Source organism: Stegostoma tigrinum, chromosome 1, assembly GCF_030684315.1.
Source record: "Stegostoma tigrinum isolate sSteTig4 chromosome 1, sSteTig4.hap1, whole genome shotgun sequence".
Taxonomy (NCBI): domain Eukaryota; kingdom Metazoa; phylum Chordata; class Chondrichthyes; order Orectolobiformes; family Stegostomatidae; genus Stegostoma; species Stegostoma tigrinum.
In genome coordinates, this window is record NC_081354.1 from 61297243 (window position 1) to 61319718 (window position 22476).

A 22476-nucleotide genomic window follows, 5' to 3' on the forward strand; every position below is an offset into this window, starting at 1 on the left:
AGAAACTGCTACCTATTGTCCGCAAAGTCCCTGGAACCAGAATGAAACTTAAAGGAATGGGTCTATTCCCAGGAATTTCAATTTATCCCACTTACATGCAGCTAATCCTGCAAATCTGTGTTCTGATAGATAAACGTGGATCCAACTTGACAAGCAGCAGGAGCCCTTTCTGTATGTTTTATTAACACACTCTACAACTTTACATAATTTAATTCCAACACTGTACACACAGCCACTTATCAGCATCTAAATTCTCTGGGTTTGGGTAAATGAGTTGTTTTTTCAATGATGGACTTCAATTTAGTTAAACGAAAAAATCTCTCACTATAGATTTCTCTGTAGCTTGGTTTGGAGCTTGTTAAAAATGAAGGCAGTAATCGTCTGCTATAATACAAGCCAAAACCTCATTAACAGATTTATTTAATGTATGTATGCAACTTTCAAGATGAAAGAACAAAATATACTTGCGGTGCCTTGCTTTTTATGTCAAAATTTTTTGTTATTACTTTGATTTTATACATGACCCAAATACACATTGTTGTGAATTGTCCATGCAATTGGGAAAATTAAAACAGTTTCTAATGTCTGGTAAATAATTAACAACATATAGAGCAGGATTAGTCAGATGCTGTTGTGAAGTTTCTTCCCGTCTGCTTTGCATCAGTGCAGCCAGTAAAATCAGAAGCTGCTGGCACATTTGATGCAATAAATTGATATAACATGCTTATAATTTTTATAGACCATTTCCACAAACCTGTTAATATCCCACCACCAAACACAAAATTGGAAGACACCATGCAATATAAAATGAAATGCTTTGAATATATCAGACACTTCTATCTACTTCTTTTAAAACTAAATTTAATATCACACCAAAGTATCTACGAACACAAAGCTGCATTCACAGCCAACACAACTGCAGGGGAGCACGCTCTTGCACATGTGAAGTTGATATTTTTGAATCGGAAGATATATTTGGTGATCCAATTTTGGATGAGTAGGACATTGTAGGGAGCAGAGAACAGGGTGCTTAGAAGAAAGGGGAATGGAGCAGAAATGGAGTGGTGAAGGAGGGATGGCACTAATAGAAGTTCAATTTCCAGTTTTGGTTCCGACTTCTGGTTCTTATGCAAACACAATAATGATGTCAACAGCACTGACTTTCTGTTGAAGCGCATTGGTTGTAGATGCACTTACGTCAGAAAGCCCAATATAAAATGGCACCCTCTTAGAACATAGAACAGTACAGCACAGAACAGACCCTTCAGCCCACGATGTTGTGCCGACCATTGATCCTCATGTATGCACCCTCAAATTTCTGTGACCATATGCATGTCCAGCAGTCTCTTAAATGACCCCAATGACCTTGCTTCCACAACTGCTGCTGGCAACGCATTCCATGCTCTCACAACTCTCTGTGTAAAGAACCTGCCTCTGACTCCCCTCTATACTTTCCTCCAACCAGCTTAAAACTAAGACCCCTCGTGTTAGCCATTTCTGCCCTGGGAAATAGTCTCTGGCTATCAACTCTATCTATGCCTCTCATTATCTTGTATACCTCAATTAGGTCCCCTCTCCTCCTCCTTTTCTCCAATGACAAAAGTCCGAGCTCAGTCAACCTCTCTTCATAAGATGAGCCCTCCAGTCCAGGCAGCATCCTGGTAAACCTCCTCTGAACCCTCTCCAAAGCATCCACATCTTTCCTATAATAGGGCGACCAGAACTGGACGCAGTATTCCAAGTGCGGTCTAACCAAAGTTTTATAGAGCTGCAACAAGATCTCACGACTCTTAAACTCAATCCCCCTGCTAATGAAAGCCAAAACACCATATGCTTTCTTAACAACCCTGTCCACTTGGGTGGCCATTTTAAGGGATCTATGTATCTGCACACCAAGATCCCTCTGTTCCTCCACACTGCCAAGAATCCTATCCTTAACCCTGTACTCAGCTTTCATATTTGACCTTCCAAAATGCATCACCTCGCATTTATCCAGGTTGAACTCCATCTGCCACCTCTCAGCCCATCTCTGCATCCTGTCAATGTCCCGCTGCAGCCTACAACAGCCTCTATACTGTCAACGACACCTCCGACCTTTGTGTCGTCTGCAAACTTGCTGACCCATCCTTCAATCCCCTCATCCAAGTCATTAATAACAATTACAAACAGTAGAGGCCCAAGGACAGAGCCCTGTGGAACACCACTCACCACTGACTTCCAGGCAGAATATTTTCCTTCTACTACCACTTGCTGTCTTCTATTGGCCAGCCAATTCTGTATCCAGACAGCCAAGTTCCCCTGTATCCCATTCCTCCTGACCTTCTGAATGAGCCTACCATGGGGAACCTTATCAAATGCCTTGCTGAAGTCCATATACACCACATCCACAGCTCAACCCTCATCAACTTTTCTAGTCACATCCTCAAAGAACTCGATAAGGTTTCTGAGGCATGACCTGCCCCTCACAAAGCCGTGTTGACTGCATTTAATCAAGCCATGCTCTTCCAGATGGTCATAAATCCTATCCCTCAGAATCCTTTCTAACACCTTGCAGACGACAGACATGAGACTTACTGGTCTGTAATTGCCAGGAATTTCCCTATTTCCTTTCTTGAAGAGAGGAATTACATTTGCCTCTCTCCAGTCCTCATGTACGACTCCAGTGGAGAGCGAGGATGCAAAGATCCTCGCAAGTGGCGAAGCAATTGCATTTCTCACTTCCCAAAGCAGCCGAGGACAAATCTGGTCCAGTCCTGGCGACTTCAGGGGATCAGTGGCATGTGTGATCAAGGCAAGCCATAGTGTGCTCCTTCTGCTGATTAGATTGAAGAATTCTCACTGAAATAAGCATACACTGAGAAAAAACATATCTCTCGAAAATAGCCAGTGTCCTGGTTCGAGCCACTTCCAGCACAGTCTGTCGTACCCCAAACTTATAATGGTGCAAGAGCAAATGTGCCACAAATATGCGAGATGCAAGCAGTGTGTGCAAACCATGACTGCCTGTACTTCATATCATTCCTGACCATGTCTGACATCCTTTATTTAACTATCAGCTCTCAAACAGTGCTGCTCCTGGTTGTTGTTTTCTTGCTGTCTTCACTAGGGACCTTGTGATTTTTGTTTTCTTTCATTGCGCTTTAAATGAATTACAGTGCTAAGATCACCTTGCCAGAAATTGTTAGATTCTGTGTGAAGATAGTGAATGCCTGGCAACTAGAAGTGGCATGGCACTTGCTCAGGTTCAGTGGAATGATTAAGCAAACTGGGTAAAATTTGCAGAGCAACAAAATTACTGAATGAACTATTCATGAAACTACATATGTAAACAAACAAGTATTCAGCCGTTAGAATGAAAGGTCTAAGTCTACTGAATCCATCCACATTTACTGGCATAAACATTGGTTTCCATGTACTTATATTGCAGTCTTTCCAAAATTTCATATTGTACACTGTTCCTCATTCTGTTTGTGGCATTTTTACAAATTTGTGCATACAGCAACACTCGCAAACCAGTACACTTTTTGTCAGGATAATAAAATGTGAGGCTGGATGAACACAGCAGGCCAAGCAGCATCTCAGGAGCACGCTTTTTGTCATCCAGGAACTGCTTGATCATATCACTTACACTTAAGTCCAACTCATTAATGTGTGCCATCAAATAGCAAGGACCCCACCACCCAGCCCTGTAGAATCCACTAGAAATAGATTCCACATCATAGAAACCCTCTGCCATCATCCTCTATTTACTATCTCTCAGCTAATTTTGGATATAATGTGCCTTAGATCCCATGGGCTTTTGCTTCGTTGAATAGTCTGCCTTGAGGTCCATTACCAAAAGCCTTATTAAATTCCATGTAGACCTCATCAGATACATCGCCCTCATAAATGCTCCTGGTTTCCTCGTCAAATCAATCAACTTTGTCAAACAAGACTGTTTTTTAAGAAAGTCTTGCTTCCTTCCTTAATTAATCTGCATCTGTCCAAATTCAGATACATTCTGTTCCTCTGAATTCTTTCTAATAACTTTCTCACACTGAGGATAGCCTGATTGGCCTGCAATTTCCTGGTATTTCCTTTGCTTCTTCTTTTAAATAATGGGATAATATTAGCTGTCCTCCAGTGCTTCACCTGTCATATGAGAAGATTTAAACATTACTGCCAAGTCCCCTGATATCTCCTCCCTCAACAGCCTAGGGGTAAAGTTCATTTAAGCCTACGACTTGCCCATTTTTAAGGCTGCAAAGTCAGCTGGTAACAGTCCCTCTCTCTATGTTAATTTCTTCCAATATTTCACAGACTTCTTCTCTGTCTACCTTTGTGTCTTCTTTTCCATCGTGAAGACTGAAGTAAAATATTTATTGAGGACCTCAAGGTCTCTGTACACATTACCTTAAGGCCTTTATCTTTCTCTAATTATTCCCTGCTCTTTATGTGTCTTTTTTTAAGAAAAACCTTCGGGTTTTCATTTATTCTGCCTACCAGTATTTTCTCATATACTGTCTTAGCCTTCCTAATTTTCATTGTAAGTTGCCTCCTCCCACATTTCTTATACTATTCTAGAAACATTAAGCTTGTTTTTTTCTTAATCCTACCCTTTATGTTCTTTGCCATAGAGGCTTCTCTAGTCTACATCCCACTCAGTTGACCCTGGTGCCCAGGAGGCAACATACCATCCTGGAAGCACATCTACTCCACAAAAGTTCCTGTCTATTCCCCTCACTAATTATTCTACCTCCCCCTTCAGTAGCTGGACCACTCAAGTGCCATAGCCTTCACTCTTGTTGGCCTCCTCACAGGAACCAGAATGCTTTCCATTTTGGGTTCCTTTACTGCTGTTTGGGCCCCACCTTGTGCCTGGACATCCTTAACCTGCAAGGTGATCATGCCCTGAAATGTGCTATCCATTAACCCCGCAACCTTGTGAATGTGCTGTTGAGCCACCACCTTCTACTCAGGCCCTAAAACACAGAGATTGATTTGCTCCAGCCAGAAGCACTTTCTGTACACATGGACATCAGACTGCCAGGAGCATCTCAGATTGTTCACATTGTGCAGGATTTGCAAAATACAGACTTAGCTCCCCACACATACCTCAGCTAGCTAGGATATGGACCCTAGCTTTTATTTTACCCTTGCTCCTCCTTAGGCATAGATTAGAAAATTTCATACTTGATTATGTCAGGCAACCAACCACAATTCCCTTATCAAGTGAAAAAAAATTAATTAATTAAATAGTTTATTACTTAACTACTAAGACTGCTGATGACCTGACAACAATGTTTTAGATATGAACGCCAAGTCATATTCTGCTCTCTAAGTTGAATTTGCAACCGTCATTCATTCAGTTTATTCCTTTATATACTGCATGTTTGTATGAAAAATACTTAATTGGATTACACAGTCTAACCTGTACTTCTGCTTGAATGTTTGTTTTTGATCATACGTTTTTTGTTTTTCTTTCCTGTATTAATCAGAGAGGTCTCTGTTTAACAACATAGGATACTCTGTATTCCAACACTCATTTATTTCATCATCATTTTGAACAATAAACATAAAAGCAATATTGCTGTTTCACAGTAGATGTGTTTGCCCAACATGTCTTCTCTGTGAACAAGTTATCAATTTTTTGTTCATCAATAATTTTATGTATGACACACGTCATATAATATGCCACTAAGAATAAACAAAAGTCTTTCAGATGATTCTCCTTGTTAATTGTTTAACTAAATATCCAAGATAAGGACCCCAAACTTTTCTCTGGTCCAGTTTTGTAAAGTTAATATTTATTTGTATGTTTATTTGAGTTTGGGCTCTGTTGTTAATTTATTTATCTCTGTTTGCTTGACCTAGATATGTATTTATTCTGCATGCTCTCCAGTATGCCTTGAGAAGTATTCTGTGTCTGCTAAATGGGGTTTTAATCTGCGTTATCTGTTTCCACCAATTCTTGAATTTGGGTTTTCTGAAACTGGGTACACAGTGTTATAATCAATAGTATCCACAAGTGCCACTTTGCAGTTTCTTTATAAGGTTTTTATGTCTTGGTATTAAGTGACTAAAAGATTACGCTACACTATCTTGTCCATCAAACTAATTTTAGCAGAGAAAGTCAAAACTCTCCAGAAATATATATTTTTATCTCCTTTCCCTGGTGCAATATTCAACTGATTATTTATTTTTCATAAGAATATATTTCAAATACGTCACTGCAATTTTAATCTGACTGTAAAAGGTACTGGATTCCTAGAACACTGAGAGGCACATGTACATGTGGGTTTCTGAGCATTGATATGTATCATGCAATAAATGGAATTCTAATCAAATTTTGCAAATTTTTTAGCCTTTATTCATCTTTTAGAAATGTAGTTTTGTGGAATGAATTTGTATAAGTTTGTTTCCATCCATTCATTGATACCGAATTAATAACGTAAAAAGAAAAGCTGTTTTCATCATTAATGACCTCCTGTCACATATTAGATTCCTTTAAAATGTATAGATTGCAATTTGTGCTTGTCCATCTGCTCTTAAGCACTCACATTTTGTGTCAGCAGCTAAAGAAATTCTCCTGATTTCTTCTAAAAATCATCATTGGCTTGCTGTTATTAGACACAGAATTTCTTTCATAAACAAGCATTGCTGACAACTGTAGACTATTTGTGACCTGCCCACACATATTCAGATCATGATGGGGCAACATGCAAAGTTTGTGTGTCCACCCCATCTGAATAATTGTGGCTCTCATCCAGCAACTACACCAGAAATAAGCAAATAAGAAATGATTTTGGCCAGATCACTGAAGGGCAAGATGACAGACAAATGTTGCTATAGATGAGGACCTCCAGCGCAGATGGGAGAGGCCTGAATGGGCATGTATACAGGTGCATATACACATTCCCTTCTATAGGTATGTGAAAAGAAAAAGATTAGTGAAGACAAATGTATGTTTCTTGCAATCAAAACAGGGAAACTTATAATGGAGAACAAAAATGTCAGACCAGTTAAATATTTTGTCTTCACAAAGGAGAACACAAATAGCATCCCAAGAATTTTAGGAAACACATGGTCTAGTAAGAGAGAGAGAAACTGAAGGAAATCAGTATTTGTAGAGAAAAAGTGTTTTGGGGAAATTGGCGGGATTGAATGCCAACAAATCCTTGGGGCTTGATAATCTACACCACAGAATATTTGTGGAAATGGCCCTAGAAACAGCAGATGCATTGTTTCCTACGGATTTGGAGAGTAACTAATGTAACACCTTTATTTAAAAAAGGAGGTAGAGGGAAGACAATGAATTACAGACTGGTTAACCTGAAATTGGTAGCCAGGGAAATGTTAGGGTCCATGATAAACAATTTAATAGCAGAGCACTTGGAAAAAAAGTGATAAACTTAGAGTCATCATGAATTTACAAAAGGGAAATCATGCTAGACAAATCTATTGGAATTCTTTTGAAGCTAGTAGAGTTAAAGGGAACCAGTGGATGTAGTTGACTTGGAGTTGCAGAAGGTTTCCAACATATTTAATGGATATATATATATACACACACACCCCACGTAAGAGATTAGCATGTAAAATGAAGTGCATGAGAATGGGAGTAATGAATGTATTTGGATGAAGAACTGGCTAGCAGTCAGGAAACAAAAAGTAAGAATAAACAGGTTGTCTTCTGAGTGTCAACTAGTGACCAGTAGGGTATGACAGGGATTAGTATGAAGACTTTAGCTATTGACTATATATATATAGGTTTTGCTGAGGGAACTAAATGCAATATCTCCAAGTTTGGTACATCTCCACTTAGCTAATTGATGCTAAGTGTGAGTTGGACAAGTTGGGTGAGTGGGCAAATGCGTGGCAGATGTAGTATAATGTGTGATTATGTACTTTGGTAGCAAAAGCAGGAAGGCAGGCTATTATCTGAAAGATTGAGAAACGGGGAGATGCAACAAAAATTGGGTGTCATTGTGCAGTTGCTGAAAGTACATATGCCAGTGCAGCAGACAGTGAAAAAGGTAACTGGTATGTTAGCTGTCATAGTGAGAGGATTTGAGTACAAGAGCAGGGATGTCTTACTGCAATTATGCAATCTAAAGATATGGATTAGGCAATTTAGGTCTGAGATATGGCATTTAGGAAAGTAGGAAAGGGTGGAGGAGTAGCTTTATTAATTACACATGATAATAGATAATAATAGGTGCAATAGGGAAGAATGACCATAATTCAGGAAGCAAGAGTACAGAAACAGTCTGGGATAGAGGTAAGGAATGATAAAGACAAGAGGTCACTTGTGGAAGTTGTATGTGGGCTCCCCAACAGTAACTATATTGCAGAACAGAATATCATGAAAGAAATAATGAGAGCTTGTCAAAAGTAACAGCAATTATCATGGCAGAATTACATATAGACTGGAAAAGCCAGATGTGAAAATATAGTCCAGAAGAGGAATTCATTGAATGTTTTCAGGACAGTTTCTTAGACCAGTATGTGAATAGCACCAACCCACGGACATGGTTCTTACCAACGAGACAGGATTAATTACTGACCTCGTCCTGAAAGCACCTCTAGGTAGCTGCGACCTTAATATGACTGAATTTTAGACATAGTTCAAGGGAGCGCAGTGTGCATCGATAACAACAATTTTGAATTTAAATTTAAAAGGGTAAATATGAGGGTGTAAAAGCAGAGCTATCAAGAGTGAATTGGCAATTTACATTAAGGGATAGGTCAATACAGATAGAGTGGCACTAATTTAAGTGGATATTCCAGAGATCACAGAATATGTAAGTTCCAACAAATAAGAACAATTCATAGTTGTGTGTAGTGTGTGGCATATTGAAACCTGGAAGACTTTTTTTGCTTTTTTTTAACAGGATGGGATGAAGGTCGACCTTTCAGACAGCTCACATGTGCAGCACTCTGAGCTCTTTGCAGGGGTAGCAAACTTGAGCAAAATTTAGACAAAATTGGGCACTTTCTCCTTAGTCAGGTTGGAAGAGCCAGGTAATTTTTCAGCTTTGTGTTCCAGACTCTGGAGTGAAAATTCTGGTGTGGGTGAAAGTCAAATATGTTTAGTGTATATTTAAAATTTCAAGCAATAACAATTCTAGGATTGTGGTATTTACTGACAGACCAGAATATGCTGGCTACATTTTTTCTATGTGGGAGCAGCGAACTGCTACTAGAAAACTTTTAAAGTTTAGTGTTTACCCTGTGTTCTTGCCATTGCCTATCCTGTGTTCTTGCCATTGTCCTTAGTAATTTAGATTAGATTCCCTACAGTGTGGAAACTGGCCCTTTGGCCCAACAAGTCCACACCACCCCTTTGGGGCATCCCACACACCCCTGCAAACTACAGGCAATTTAGCCTGGCTGATCCACCTAGCCTGCACACCTTTGGACTGTGGGAGGAAACCAGAACACCTGGAGGACACCCACACAGACACAGGGCGAATGTGCAAACTCCCCACAGACAGTCGCCCAAGGCTGGAATTGAACCCAGGTCCCTGGTGCTGTGAGGCTGCAGTGCTAACCACTGAGCCACCGTGCCGCCCCTAAATGCTGAAGATTACTTACAGGCTGTTTCCAGTCTCTACATGCAAGGAAGCTTATCAATCACAACGTGCTTGTACCGTAGGTAAGTTACTAATTTCTGGAGAACCTCACAACAATACAGTTGAAATTGAAAACAGTTGAGAAATTAGCAGCTGCCATTGCTGAAACCACTCTGATGGCTCAATGAACCCATGGGTGATGATCAGAAAAATAACATTTTATCAATAATTTGAGTCCTGAGCACAGCATTTGGTTAGCTCAGTTGGTTTGGCAGCTGGTTTGCAATGCCAGCAGTGTGGATTTGATTCCCACACCAGTTGAGGTCACTATAAAGGATGCTCCTTCTCAACCTCTCCCCTTCCCTGTGGTGTACAAACCCTCAGGTTAAACCACCACCTGTTGCTCTAATGAGAGGGCAGTGCTATGGTCTGGTAAGACAAATACAACAATACTTTTACCTTTATTCCTGAGCGGTGGTATCAAACACAATTGGGGCTTTAATGTTGACTGTGATACAGTAGGACATGGAGGCCTACTAGAAGGAGAATATAAAATCCGGACCTTTTTCAGATATTACACCTTATGCAAAAATATATGTCACAAACTTTGTATCAGAAATATATTGGATGTTATTACTGTGATAGCAATACTACCTTTTCCTTGACACACCCAATGACCAAAGCAACCTGCAAAACACCACATTTCATACAAGGATACACATTTATGTATACTTACACTTCTAATTGAAAGGAGAGTAGCTATATGTCCTTGTTTAGCTATGACACCTTTCAAATATAGTTGTGAAATTAAGAGTCGAGGTGACACGTAGGTTTACCTGTGATGGCCTCTTCTTCACAAAACTTAGTTTTATTAAATTGTAATGATCAATGACATTAGCTTGATTGCTTGTGTCCAAAAGTTGTAATCCACATTATTGGCCTGCACAACATGCAGAGTAATTTGATGGCAGATTTGTGTCATCTCTGAATCTACAGCTGATTGACTGTTGCAAATGCCCCTTGAGGAGCATCACTGCCCACAATAGCACTCCACTTCTGCAGTGAAAACAAATCAAGCTTACTCCGCCTGCTGTGCATGTTATCAACCTTGTTTTTTCTGATAGCGCAGTTGAAATTAGGTAGAAGATGGAATGTTCCTTGCAGTGAGTCCTAGGCTCTGTCTGAAGTCAAGATTTCACCTTCCCCCATCAACCTTCATCTACTGTTTTGTTTCAACCCTATCAGCTTTGAGTTGCCCCACGTTCCAAATCAACTCTTCTATTCAATTGAGTCATAAAGTTTTCACAGCATGGAAGGAACCTGTTCAGCCCATTGTATTTATGCCAGTCATCAAGCATCTATCTATTCTAATCCCATTTTCCAGCTGTTGGCTTACAGTTTCGTTTGCTGCAGCATTTCAAGTGCTCATCTGAACACTTACGGGTTGAGGGTTCTGAAGAAACTTGAGGGTTTCTGCTTCTAAATGAATTATTTGCTTTATTGCTTTATTTGCTTTATTGTTACATGTACTCAAGTTCTGGTTTTACTTTTTTTAAATCCAATACTCTACGGATCTCATTTTTAGATGGTGAATTCCAGATACCCAGCAGCCTCTAGGAGATTTTTTCCTCTTACATTCGCTTTAAACGTTATGCTTCTTACCTTTTAAGTATGCAAGTAAATATTCCAAGTAAGCACAAAGTGAATGAATGCTAAGAAAGCAAACTAACAGCTCTGGGATATATCCTGTGCAGGTGAATAAGATGAGTATATGTGCCTGCATGGAAAGTGAACTGACAGGAGCATTGCAATGTAAGGTGGCAGTGAGATCCAAACTGCAGTATTGAAGAGCTGAAGTGTCATCTGCGGTGGTCTGAGGTCAGCTATAATGATGTGATGAGGCTGGTGTTTTGCTGATGCCAAGTTCTGTGGATAGAGGGTGCAGGCGGTTGCTCTCCACGGAGTGTGCTTTGAGATGATAGTCAACATGGAGACATGAAGAATGACGTGCAGCTGCCAGATAACAACTCATGTGTTTATGTTGGGAATTGGCACAATTAAGTTTCTCACCAGTACCTGGTTGAATTTTGAAATAAGGCACTAATACCTAACAATGTGATGCTAGTGCATGCAGATTGGGCCTTCGCTGCTTGCTAGCAAGATTCTTGTCTTGCCATTTAAACCATAAATGGAAAATAAGATACCTTTTTCTCAACAAGATTCTAAACTGCCCATTCTTGTTGCACTCGCAGGAATTTTTTGCCATTGCCAGCACTTAGTCAAGTGCTCAGAAGATTCCATTCTTTGTTTTTATCTCTCTTACTCTCCAAAAGTCAAGTTCTTTAACTTTTGGCTGAAAATTAACTAATTCTGATGAGGAGTGAATGAATTATTTACTTTATTGTTACGTGTACTCACGTTCTGGTTTCACTTTTTTTAAATCCAATACTTTACGGATCTCATCTTTGAGATCCTGCATTTAATTCTACCTTCAATTTAGCTATTAGCTCTCTTAGTTTATATTTAATTAAAGTTTTCAGACAATCCATTGTTGTATTTTCTACTCCTAACAATTTTTACAGACAATCAGTCATTTTGAATTTGTGGCAGGAAATCTAATAGACAATAGTTCTAATAGTTCCACCCCACAGTCAACTGAAGCCTGCAAGTGGGCTTTTAATACTCACTAAAAGGCCTCACCCCACTGCCATTGGTATTCACCTAGCAGCAAGTGGTGTTGCCAAGTTGGAAGCCTGTAAAACAAACCCTGCAAGGGTTGCTTGCAAATTTCCAAATGAGATCCTCTTTCAAAGATATTTAGGAAGAAGTGGTAATGTCACTGGACTAGAAATGCAGAGCTCCAGGCATTGATGTGACTGCAGACCCACAGCAATATGGTTGACTCTTAACTATCCTCTGGGCAATTCAGAATGAGCACCAAATGCTGACCTAGCCAGCACACCCACATCCCATGAACAAATATTTAAAAATGCCTGATCAAGGGAGCCAACATTGGAAAAGGGAAGCCCATGGAGAGCCACTGCCTGCCCTTGCTGCCAATCTTCCTGCAGAATGCCCCTCCTGCGATAACTCACCTGTGGCCTGGGCTCCTCACTGATCTTGGGCCTTGTATGGGTGCCATACTGGCAGCAACAACTGCAACTTCTGATTTGTGACAGCTCGCAGTGGGCAGAACTTTCACCCTGGACAACTAACTGATGCCAAGTTACGCGCACGATGTGCGTGACTACTTTGGACCTTCCCGAGAGAGACACTGGGATTCTCACCAACTCCTCAGTAACTGAATGAGAGCCCTGTCAATGACATTGAAAACAACACACCGTATCAGTAAAGTAGAGAAAATAGGCAAACAAAATCTTTTCTTGTAACTAGATTGCACCATTACGAGCAGGTCAAATATTGGAGATTGATTGGTGGTTATCTTACCATTGGCTCTTATCATTGAAAAATATTACCCTTCATTAACTAAATTATGGATGAGGTATTGGCTTCTATTGCTGTGTGAAACTATTTCTTTTTTCTCTAGGTGTATTATTGCAGATCTGCAGCAATTGTCTTCATTGAGTACAACGTGTTGCGAAGATTTCATGATTTTATTCATAGTTCTGACACACCGATCAACTTACAACCTGTGTTAGAGCGTCTCTGTTCCCTGTATGGTCTGTGGGCTCTTAATAAACATGCAGCAGTGTTGTACCAAGGTGAGTACTGTCTGAAGTTCCATCATTTGCCTTAGTCCATATTCTCCATGGAGTTTGGTTTTGTATAGCTGTTATACTGTAAAATGTTGTCTGGTTGTGGGTGCCCTTTTGTCCAATCTATTGTCATCCTCAGGAAGGACCATCATTTTTACTGTTGGATATTTTTAGTCATTTTATTTGGATTTCAGTCTCTTTTTCCTGTGCATCCATGTCGCACTTCTTAACCAATGTCTCCAGCCTTCCCAAATAAGATTTGATGAAAAAAAATGGAATCAAGAAAGCAAATCTTGTTGAATAATGGCAGTCTGATTGCTGAGTGTGAAGTATTTAGTCATACGAGCCATCCATTGACAAATTCCTGAGGTACCTCTCCAGATCAGACCAGTCTATAAGCACGCAGCAGAACTGAAGATTAAACATAGGCCCTCATCCACCACCCTAACAATGGACTGGTATTCCTTCACTGGACATGAGTTGGGAATCCCATCATTAAACTTCAATTTGGAACTCACATTGACTAGAAATTCCAGAGCTCTTTCATCAAGCTGTCTGATCCCACCCATTCTGATCATGAATTTGAGACGTGGTCCTTTACCAACAGAGAATGAATTCATTTCCCCTCCAAATAAACATGTTAGCATAAATTCTGAATGACCAGTTTGCTTAGTAAGCTTGATTACAAAGTAATCCTCTGTTTGAAGCAAAATGCAGATGTTAAATGTTTTTGAAACTTTAATCACTTTTCCTTGAATCTCATGGGCTAGTCTACTGTATACCGTTAAATCACAGAAAATGGCTAATCTAAGGTGGCTGCCCCTGATCAGACTTGAATAATCTTAGCACCCACCCTTAAATGCAAACCTGTTAGATCTTAAGGAGAAGTTCATGCTCGAAACAGAATGCTGACAGCAAGTGGAAGTTTTGCCTGAAAAAGCTTCTTCAGCATTGAGTTAAAAGAGAAAAATTAGGTCACCTATATTTATGGCTTTGCTTAGTTTCTGCCTAGAGAGCAATTTTGTATTGTTAATTGCTTCCTGTTATTTTGTACTAACCTTCATTTAGCAGAGGCTAGTATACAACCTGTCATAATTTCACAGTTTTCCATTTTGAATAATACATTGGCATTGATGTAATTTTTTACTGTGCTCCCATTGGGAAGTCTTGCATTTAGGATATCATGTCAGAAAGTCAGATATGCTGTCTATAATTTATTTAAACAATGTTTTTTTGGGTAGTGCATGACTGAATTCTGATATGCATTGCCATTGTGAATGCTGCCTTGGAGAAGCAGAACCCCAGAATGTGTCACTGGGTAAGCCAGAATTTATTTCCCATCACTAATTGCCCAGAGGACAATTAAAAGTAAAGCATAATGCTACAGGATTGGAGTCACATATGGCCACACCAGGTAAGGATGCTAGGTTTCCTTCTCTGAATAGCAGTGGTGAACCAGGTGAGTTTTTACAGCAATTAGGAGTTGCCATTAGGCTAGCTTTTTATCCAGTTTTTTTTATTGAATTCAAATTTTACTGTCTGCTATGGTGGGATTCAAACACACGTGCCCAGGTATTAGGCTGGGGTTCTAGATTTAAAAAGTCAGGTGACATTACTATATGCCTCTCTATTATGCCACTAGATTATCAAAGGATCTTTGTAATTTCCAAACCACTGATCATGAAGCTCACTGCAGGGTTTATAGTTACTAAGCTTGTAGATGACACAAAGATAGGTGGAGAGACAGGTGTTGAGGAAGGGGAGAAACTAAGAAGTACTTGAACAGGCTATGAGAGTAGGCAAAGAAGTAGAGGATGGAATACAATGCGGGAAAATGTGAAGTAATGCACTTTGGTAGGAAGAATAGAGGGGTAGACTATTTCTAAACTAGGAAAGACTTCAAAAATCAAGGACAAGGAGACTTAGAAGTCTTAGTTCAAGAACTTCTTAAAGTTGATATGCAGGTTCAGTTGGCAGTTAAAAGGGTGAACACAATGTTAACATTCATTTCAAAAGAAGTAGAATACAAGACCAGAGATGTCATGCTGAAGCTGCTTAAGGCACTGGTCAAACCACATTTGGAATACTGTGAGCAATTTTGAGCTGTGTATCTCAGGAAGTAGCTTTGTATGGGGTTCAGAGGAGGTTCAGAAGAATGATCCCTGGAAAGAAGGGCTTATCATATGAAGAACAGAGGGGTTTCTGGGTCTCGACTGAATTGACTATAGTTTCGAAGTTTAGGAGCATGAGGGGATGATCTGATTGAAAGCTTTAGAGTGAAGGGATGAGATGAGGAGGAATGTCTTCAGCCAGTGGGTGGTATTGCCACAGAAGACTATGGGGCCAAGTCATTGAGTGTATTTAAGACAGAGAGAGGTTTTTGATTATTAAGGGGATCATCAGTTATGGAGTGACCGGAGTTGAGATACACGTCAGCCATGATCTAATGGCAGAATAGACCCAATGGGTGAAATGACCTAATTCTGCTCCTGTATCTTATGACCTTGTTTTTATTTACAGGGGGGTATTTCACCGGTGACCAACCTGGAAGAAGATTGCAAAATGCCATTCTAAATCTCTGTGCACAGGTTAAGTCAAATAATGTTAATTTGACTACTATTTAGAAATAGTTTAAATATACAATCTGGATAAAGGAAAAACTAAAGTTTAATGAACATATAACCATCTGAAAAGTTTTAAGATTTCTGCTCTTGTATTATCTAAAACATAAAAATATTTCAGTGAAATTGTGCAGTGATTTAGATAACATTCCTCATCCAGAAATTTGGACAGAAGGAATGTTTTTTTTTCTGTTTGCTGACCATTAGGCCTCCATGTGAAATATATTTGCACAAACTAAACTCAGTTCCCAGTAGATATTGGCCAACAGCACATAACAGCCCCAAACCTGGCACTGATCTCGCTAGGCGAGACCACCAGATGGTAAAATGTCATGTTAGTATAATGAGGTCTTCCAAAGTTGAAACTACAGCATTTTGGAGCAAATATGTGGGAACTATATTCTGTACCTTAACTGTGGAACAGCTGACCTACCATTGCTAAGTACTCAATGAAAAGCCATTTCCCTGCACTAGAATATCCCAATTTAAACTCCAAAGGAAAACAATGGATTTTTTGTGGTTTTATTTTATTATGAAATTTTAAGTAACTATCATTATAGTCCAAATCAAAACAGTTAATATTAATCATGCTATTTAAGACCAAACGTTACTGGTCACAATGCTCATTAAATATATACAATGTAGAATTCATCTTAAAAATAATGTGACAGTGCAAGACCAATACACAATTTTATTTCATATCCAGTTTAGAAATAAGGTCCAGCATGATTGTTTCACAGAAAACATAACATTTGAAACATGACTAACAACAATGATACTTATTTGTATTAAAATAGCTGAAGGATGATGCAGTGGCTCTAGTGGACGTCCTTGCTCCTCCTGACTTTATTTTGAATTCACCAATTGGGAAAGCTGATGGAGAGGTAAAGCAAAACTTTTTTTCCCCTCTTAGTGCAGTAGCATGTGCCTTTTACATCTTATACATCTGAGCATAAAATGTAAAGAAAGATGTCAAGAAAGATTAATGACATAACAAGGTGCTCACCAATGTGTTGATCGCTAAGGAATTTCAAATTCATGAGCAATATTGCCAGCAACTCCATTAGGAATTTCATAGTTTGTCAAATAAATGGAAAATGAGCAATGTAAATAGAATATTCCAGACGATGATCTTAACAGTACAGTAGTTCAAAAACTTTAACATAGAATATCAGTGGACATTTGATATTGAACTTAGGCAAAAGATTTCCATTAGCTATTATTCTACTATTACGACTATTTATTCTGCATTTATAATAAAAGTTGTATTTTTAAAATGGAGACTGTTAGTCAACGAAAGGAATACTTCAACCTAGGCCTTGACAGTACCCTTGAGCTTTCATATTAATTCAACAGTTTTTTTTAAACTTTTTTGCAGGTTTTCTTTTGAAAAAGTACATTGTTCTCCTTTTCTCTTTTCTGTTATTTGCATGTTGCTCACGGTGCTATCCGTGGGTCATAAAAGTAAATGCATGACTTGATAGATGACCGGGACTGAACTGTAATACCCAAATTGCATTCATCCATGATTCAGAGACACTGTTTTCAGCTGAGTGTCGTGGATAACTAGCCCTCTGCCTTTGCTGATGTGGGGTATGCTGGAAAGCATACAGAGATAATAAGTAACCCATCTCCTGCCTCAGTCAGGATGGATTGGTAGTGCGATTGAAGATTCCCACGAATCAAAGGTGCAAAACAACACATACGGACCAAATACTGAACTAAAGGAGCAACCATCCCAACACCCACAAACGAAGCTGCATTAGAACATTATTCCAACGAGCCACCACACACTGCAGCACAGGGGAACTACGCAGAGCAGAGGAAAATCACTATACAGCGTATTAAAAAAGAATGGGTACCCTATGAATACAGTCCGCCGATTCCTCAGCAATAAACCCAAACAAACAGACAAAATGGGCTCAGAAACCATAACCACTCTCCCCTACATCAAAGACATTTCCGAAATGACTGCCAGACTACTCGGACCTCTTGGCATCAGGGTAGCCCACAAACCCACCAACACACTAAAACAGCAGCTAATGAACTTAAAAGACCCTATACAGACAACAAATAAAACGAACGTCATCTACAAAATACCTTGCAAGAACTGTGACAAACACTACATTGGACAAACTGGCAGAAAGCTAGCTACCAGGATACATGAACATCAACTAGCCACAAAACGACATGACCCACTATCACTCGTATCCTTACATACAGATGAGGAAGGACACCACTTTGATTGGGACAACACATCCATCCTAGGACAAGCCAAACAGAGACACGCACGAGAATTCCTAGAAGCATGCCATTCCAACCGGAACTCCATCAACAAACACATTGATTTGGAGCCAATCTACCATCCTCTGAGAAAAAGAACAGGAAATGACATCACCAATGCAGGAAATGACATCACCAACCCAAGGAACCCTAACCAGATAAATAGAAAGCAGGACGTAACACCAGCGCTTCGTCGGAGGCTCACTGATGATGTTACCTAGAATGGTGACAAAACGTCTGAAAACGAACCTTCCAGCTCAGCGAACAAACTCACGTCCAGAACCTCAACCTGAGCTACAAATCTTCTCAAAACTCGCTAATCAAAGGTGCAGCCTACCAAGGGAAATTTTAGAAAAAAATCAGTTTCCAGGTGCATTGGCTCTTTTCCAATTGCATGCAGGTCACATTGTTGGGGACCAGGCCAGGTAAGAAAGATGAATGTGCACCGCAGCAAGGTAGTAACGTGCAGCACATCATGGGCGACACGGTGGCTCAGTGATTAGCACTGCAGCCTCACAGCACCATGGACCCGGGTTCGATTCCCACCTCGTCCACTGTCTGTGTGGAGTTTGCATATTCTCCCCGTGTCTGCGTGGGTTTCTTCCGGGTGCTCCAGTTTCCCCCCACATTCCAAAGATGTGCAGGTTAGGTGGATTGGCCATGCTAAATTGCCTGTAGTGTTCAGGGGTTTGTGGGTTATAGGGGGATGGGTCTGGGTGGGATCTTCCAAGGGGTGGTGTGGACTTATTGGGCCAAAGGGCCTGTTTCCACACTGTAGGGAATCTAATCGCTATCATTGCAGCAAAGTGTAAGGGAAGACAGCAATAAGTGGACTAGTAATAGTGTGAGGCAAACACTGGCAGGAGAAAGTCCAATTTTGGAAATTTTACCTTGAGATTAAGTTGGTGTCATTGCCCTGAGGTCATTTGGAAAGATAAAGAATGTCATGATAATAAAATATGGTCCATCAGTTTTTCAACTGCCATCATTTGCTTTTAATATCTGACACATTTGTGGAATAAAACACTTCTAAAAGGGAGGACAAAAGTAAGGACCTAAAATGGCTTATGACAGTGGAAAAGTAACTGATGAAGCAACTGAAGATAGTTGGGCTGAAGTAGTAACACTAAGGAATTCTGGCATTGAACAGGGCTGAGATGATTAACTTGCAACAATCACAACTTTTTTTGGCTAGGTATGTCTCTGCCTGTGGATAGTTTTGCCCTAATCATTAGTAGCTTTAGTTTGGTGCTGCATTCTATTTACAATGCTGTAGATGGGATGTTTTTTAGGTCTGTTCTCTTTCCTATATTCAATACATGCAACTATTTCTAGATCTCATGTGGAGCAAATCAGTTTGTTTAAAGACTGGATTCTTTCACGGTGGGGCCGTCATGACAGGGAAGTTATCCACTCGACACTTGTATTAGAAGGTGGTTTTTAATGTACAAGGCTTGATTTTTGTACATGCATTCTGGATTATTTTAGAATTGAATAAGATGTTTATGGAGCTGCCTCCTGCCTTTAGTTGTTTAATTGTGAACCACCATTCAGGAGTGCATTACGCAGGGTTGCAAAGTTTTATCTACTGAAGTGTTGTTGAACAATCCTCTCCGATTACACTTCGTCGCAATGATGGTGGCATGATGCATGTTACTACTTCCCTGCGGTGCACACTCATCCTTCTTACCTTGTGTCATCTCCAACAAAGTGACCTGTGTGCAATTGGAAAAGAGCCATTGCACTTGGAAACCAGTTCTTTCTAAAAAAAAATCATTTGGTAGGCTGCACTTTGATTCATTTATTTTATTCAAAGTACATACTTCTGGAATGGGGAATTCAAAATTCAAAAGTAGGTCATGCTAAACTTGTTAATTGTGTGGTTTCTGTTTCCAGGAGTGCTATGGCTTCAAAAATGTGTTCTATTTATTCTTTATTCAAAATGGGTTGTTCATCCTATAAGCAGATGCCAATTTAGAATAAACAAAAACGTTTCTTTTTCTTGAAATAGTTTTGCATTTTTTGGAAGAATAACTTTAAATGTGTTCTGAGAAGACGTTTATGATGGATATTTCGGATTATCTAACAGTATTTGCTTCACGCAATATAAACAATTGACTCTAAATGCTTTCTCAAGTTTTCACTAACTGCTTTTCCTCTTTGCAGATTTATAAAAACCTGTGGGCAGCAGTTCTTCAGGGCAAGAATTCACTTGAGAGACCAGCGTGGTGGGTTGAATTTTGTGCCAACAAGCCTTCTGTTGGAAGCATGAAATCAAAACTCTAATTAACCATCCATTTAGATGCACATTTATATAGCAAATTGATGTAAACTATGGTATATGGAAAGATAAATCAGCTGTCATTTCTAATCCATGTTAGTCAGGATTGTTCAATTTCATTAGACTAATTAATGCTTACTCTTTCACCAAGGCTGACATGAATTATTAAACTGAGTCCCAAGAATAAAGTTAGCAGTGCATGTTCCAAACTAGAAAAAACGTGGAAGACTTGTGGTAAAAATTAAAAAAGTATTCCTCCTGATTTAGACTGAAAAGAAAATAAAAATGAACATTTTATATAACCCATTTCTCACTAGCCGTCCCCAGAGTGTTTTACAGCCAATGGAGTACATATTCCCACTGTTACAATATGAAAAATGTCAGACAATTTTTGCAAAACAAACTCCCACAAACAGCAATTTAGTTAAATCCGGATAATTTTTTTGAGTGTGATATCAAAGATAAATGTTTTTGGGTAGAACACTGATATAACTCCCCTTCGCTTCAAAATAGTGTCATGCAATTTTTTATGTCCACTTGAAAGGGTAAATAGTGCCTTCCACGACATGGCACCTCCAAAGGTGCAACAGTCTTTCAAAGGTTATGAAACTTTAAGCGCTGTAATTTAAAAATCAAAAGTGTTATCCTATTTAAAAATTTCTAAGCCTTCATTTGGCTCACTTGGTAAAAGCCTGACCTAAGTTAGATTGCAGATTCCAGCCCCACCTCAGAATTTCCACATATTGCTTAGGCTGATATTTCAATATTTTCCTAAACAGTAGCTATGTTATTAGACATTTCATCATTCAGTTGAGATGTGAAGTCCATGACCTATGCACATGTTAATTCAGGTTTAAAGAATCCTATGGCAATACTTGAAGAAAATTGAGATAACAGATAGTTGCCTGCGCAACAATAACTAAACACCAAAACTAAACAATTTCGTAGCTATGGAGCATGGTAGGACATTGTGTCAAATTTTAAGTTACTTGTTCTGCTCTTTTAAATTATCGTAACCAATACTATCATGAAAAATTAAAAGAATGAACTTTACCAGCATTCACCTTATTGTGAAGAATTTGGATTTTTTTTCCAGTTGATTCTTTTATTAATACAATAGGCTTTGCTCTGGAATAGTAGATATGAAAAGTAATGTGATTGCCAACCTCAAAACCATTCCATTTTATGTCAGATACGTATCATTTAAATACAACCTGATTGTGAATACATCGTTCAGTATACTAACAAAACATCAAGGAGTAATTAATAAAATGCAAGAGTAATATTATGCCCTGTTATAATTGCGTCATTTGTTCCAGTTAAATACAATGTTTGTTTATTTTACATTTTCATTCGACTATCCGTACATTTTGTGTGAAAGTTAAAAATAATGGTGAAATGTTGATTACTAATAATGTTCCTGTGATATAATTTTTTTTAGAATCAGCTATGCCAATTCTGATTGTACAATTAAATTATTTTACAAATATAAATGGTGTGGTCACAGTATTTGAAAATACTTGGTTCTGATCATTTGGGCTAAGGAAGGTTACCTTCATGAGATGAATGTTAACAAATTATACAATTGCTGTTATTAGTAAACTATGACTTGAGCTAGAATGTTGAGTTTTTTATTTATTCAAGGTGAAAAAGATTAAAACACGGCAGTAACTCAAAGTGTAGAAAATATGACCCAAATATTGACATATTGTCATTTCCCTTGATTTGTCTAGACACTTGGAAAACTCGACCAGTCTGGATTAACATAGGAACGTAGAAGTAGGAGTAAGCAATTCAACCCATATTGTCCTGCAGCTCATTCAAATATATCGTAGCTGATCCTTGTAGCTCAATGGCACATTTCCATACTCTCCCCGTATCTCTTGATGTCATTAGTGTCTAGAAATCTATTGATTCATGTTGAATGATTACGCTTCCACAGCTATCTGGGGTACAGCATTCCAAAGTTTCCCATCGGCTCGCTCAGTGTTATATGGCTTACCCCTTATTCTGAGACTGTAACC

The 22476-nt window shown here is 39.1% G+C and overlaps 1 protein-coding gene across 3 annotated transcripts in view; it reads left to right on the forward strand.

The window, feature by feature from the left end:
* Positions 1-21871, forward strand: part of acox3 (acyl-CoA oxidase 3, pristanoyl) — a 182939-nt gene extending 161068 nt beyond the window's left edge. For all 3 annotated transcript variants that reach the window (XM_059645781.1, XM_059645786.1, XM_059645790.1), the window contains 4 exons: positions 13099-13273; positions 15788-15855; positions 16686-16772; positions 20338-21871. In XM_059645781.1, the coding sequence (XP_059501764.1) occupies positions 13099-13273; positions 15788-15855; positions 16686-16772; positions 20338-20457 (450 nt within the window). In that variant the 3' untranslated portion in view covers positions 20458-21871. The remainder of the gene's footprint in view (positions 1-13098; positions 13274-15787; positions 15856-16685; positions 16773-20337) is intronic.
* Positions 21872-22476: the final 605 nt, after the last annotated feature.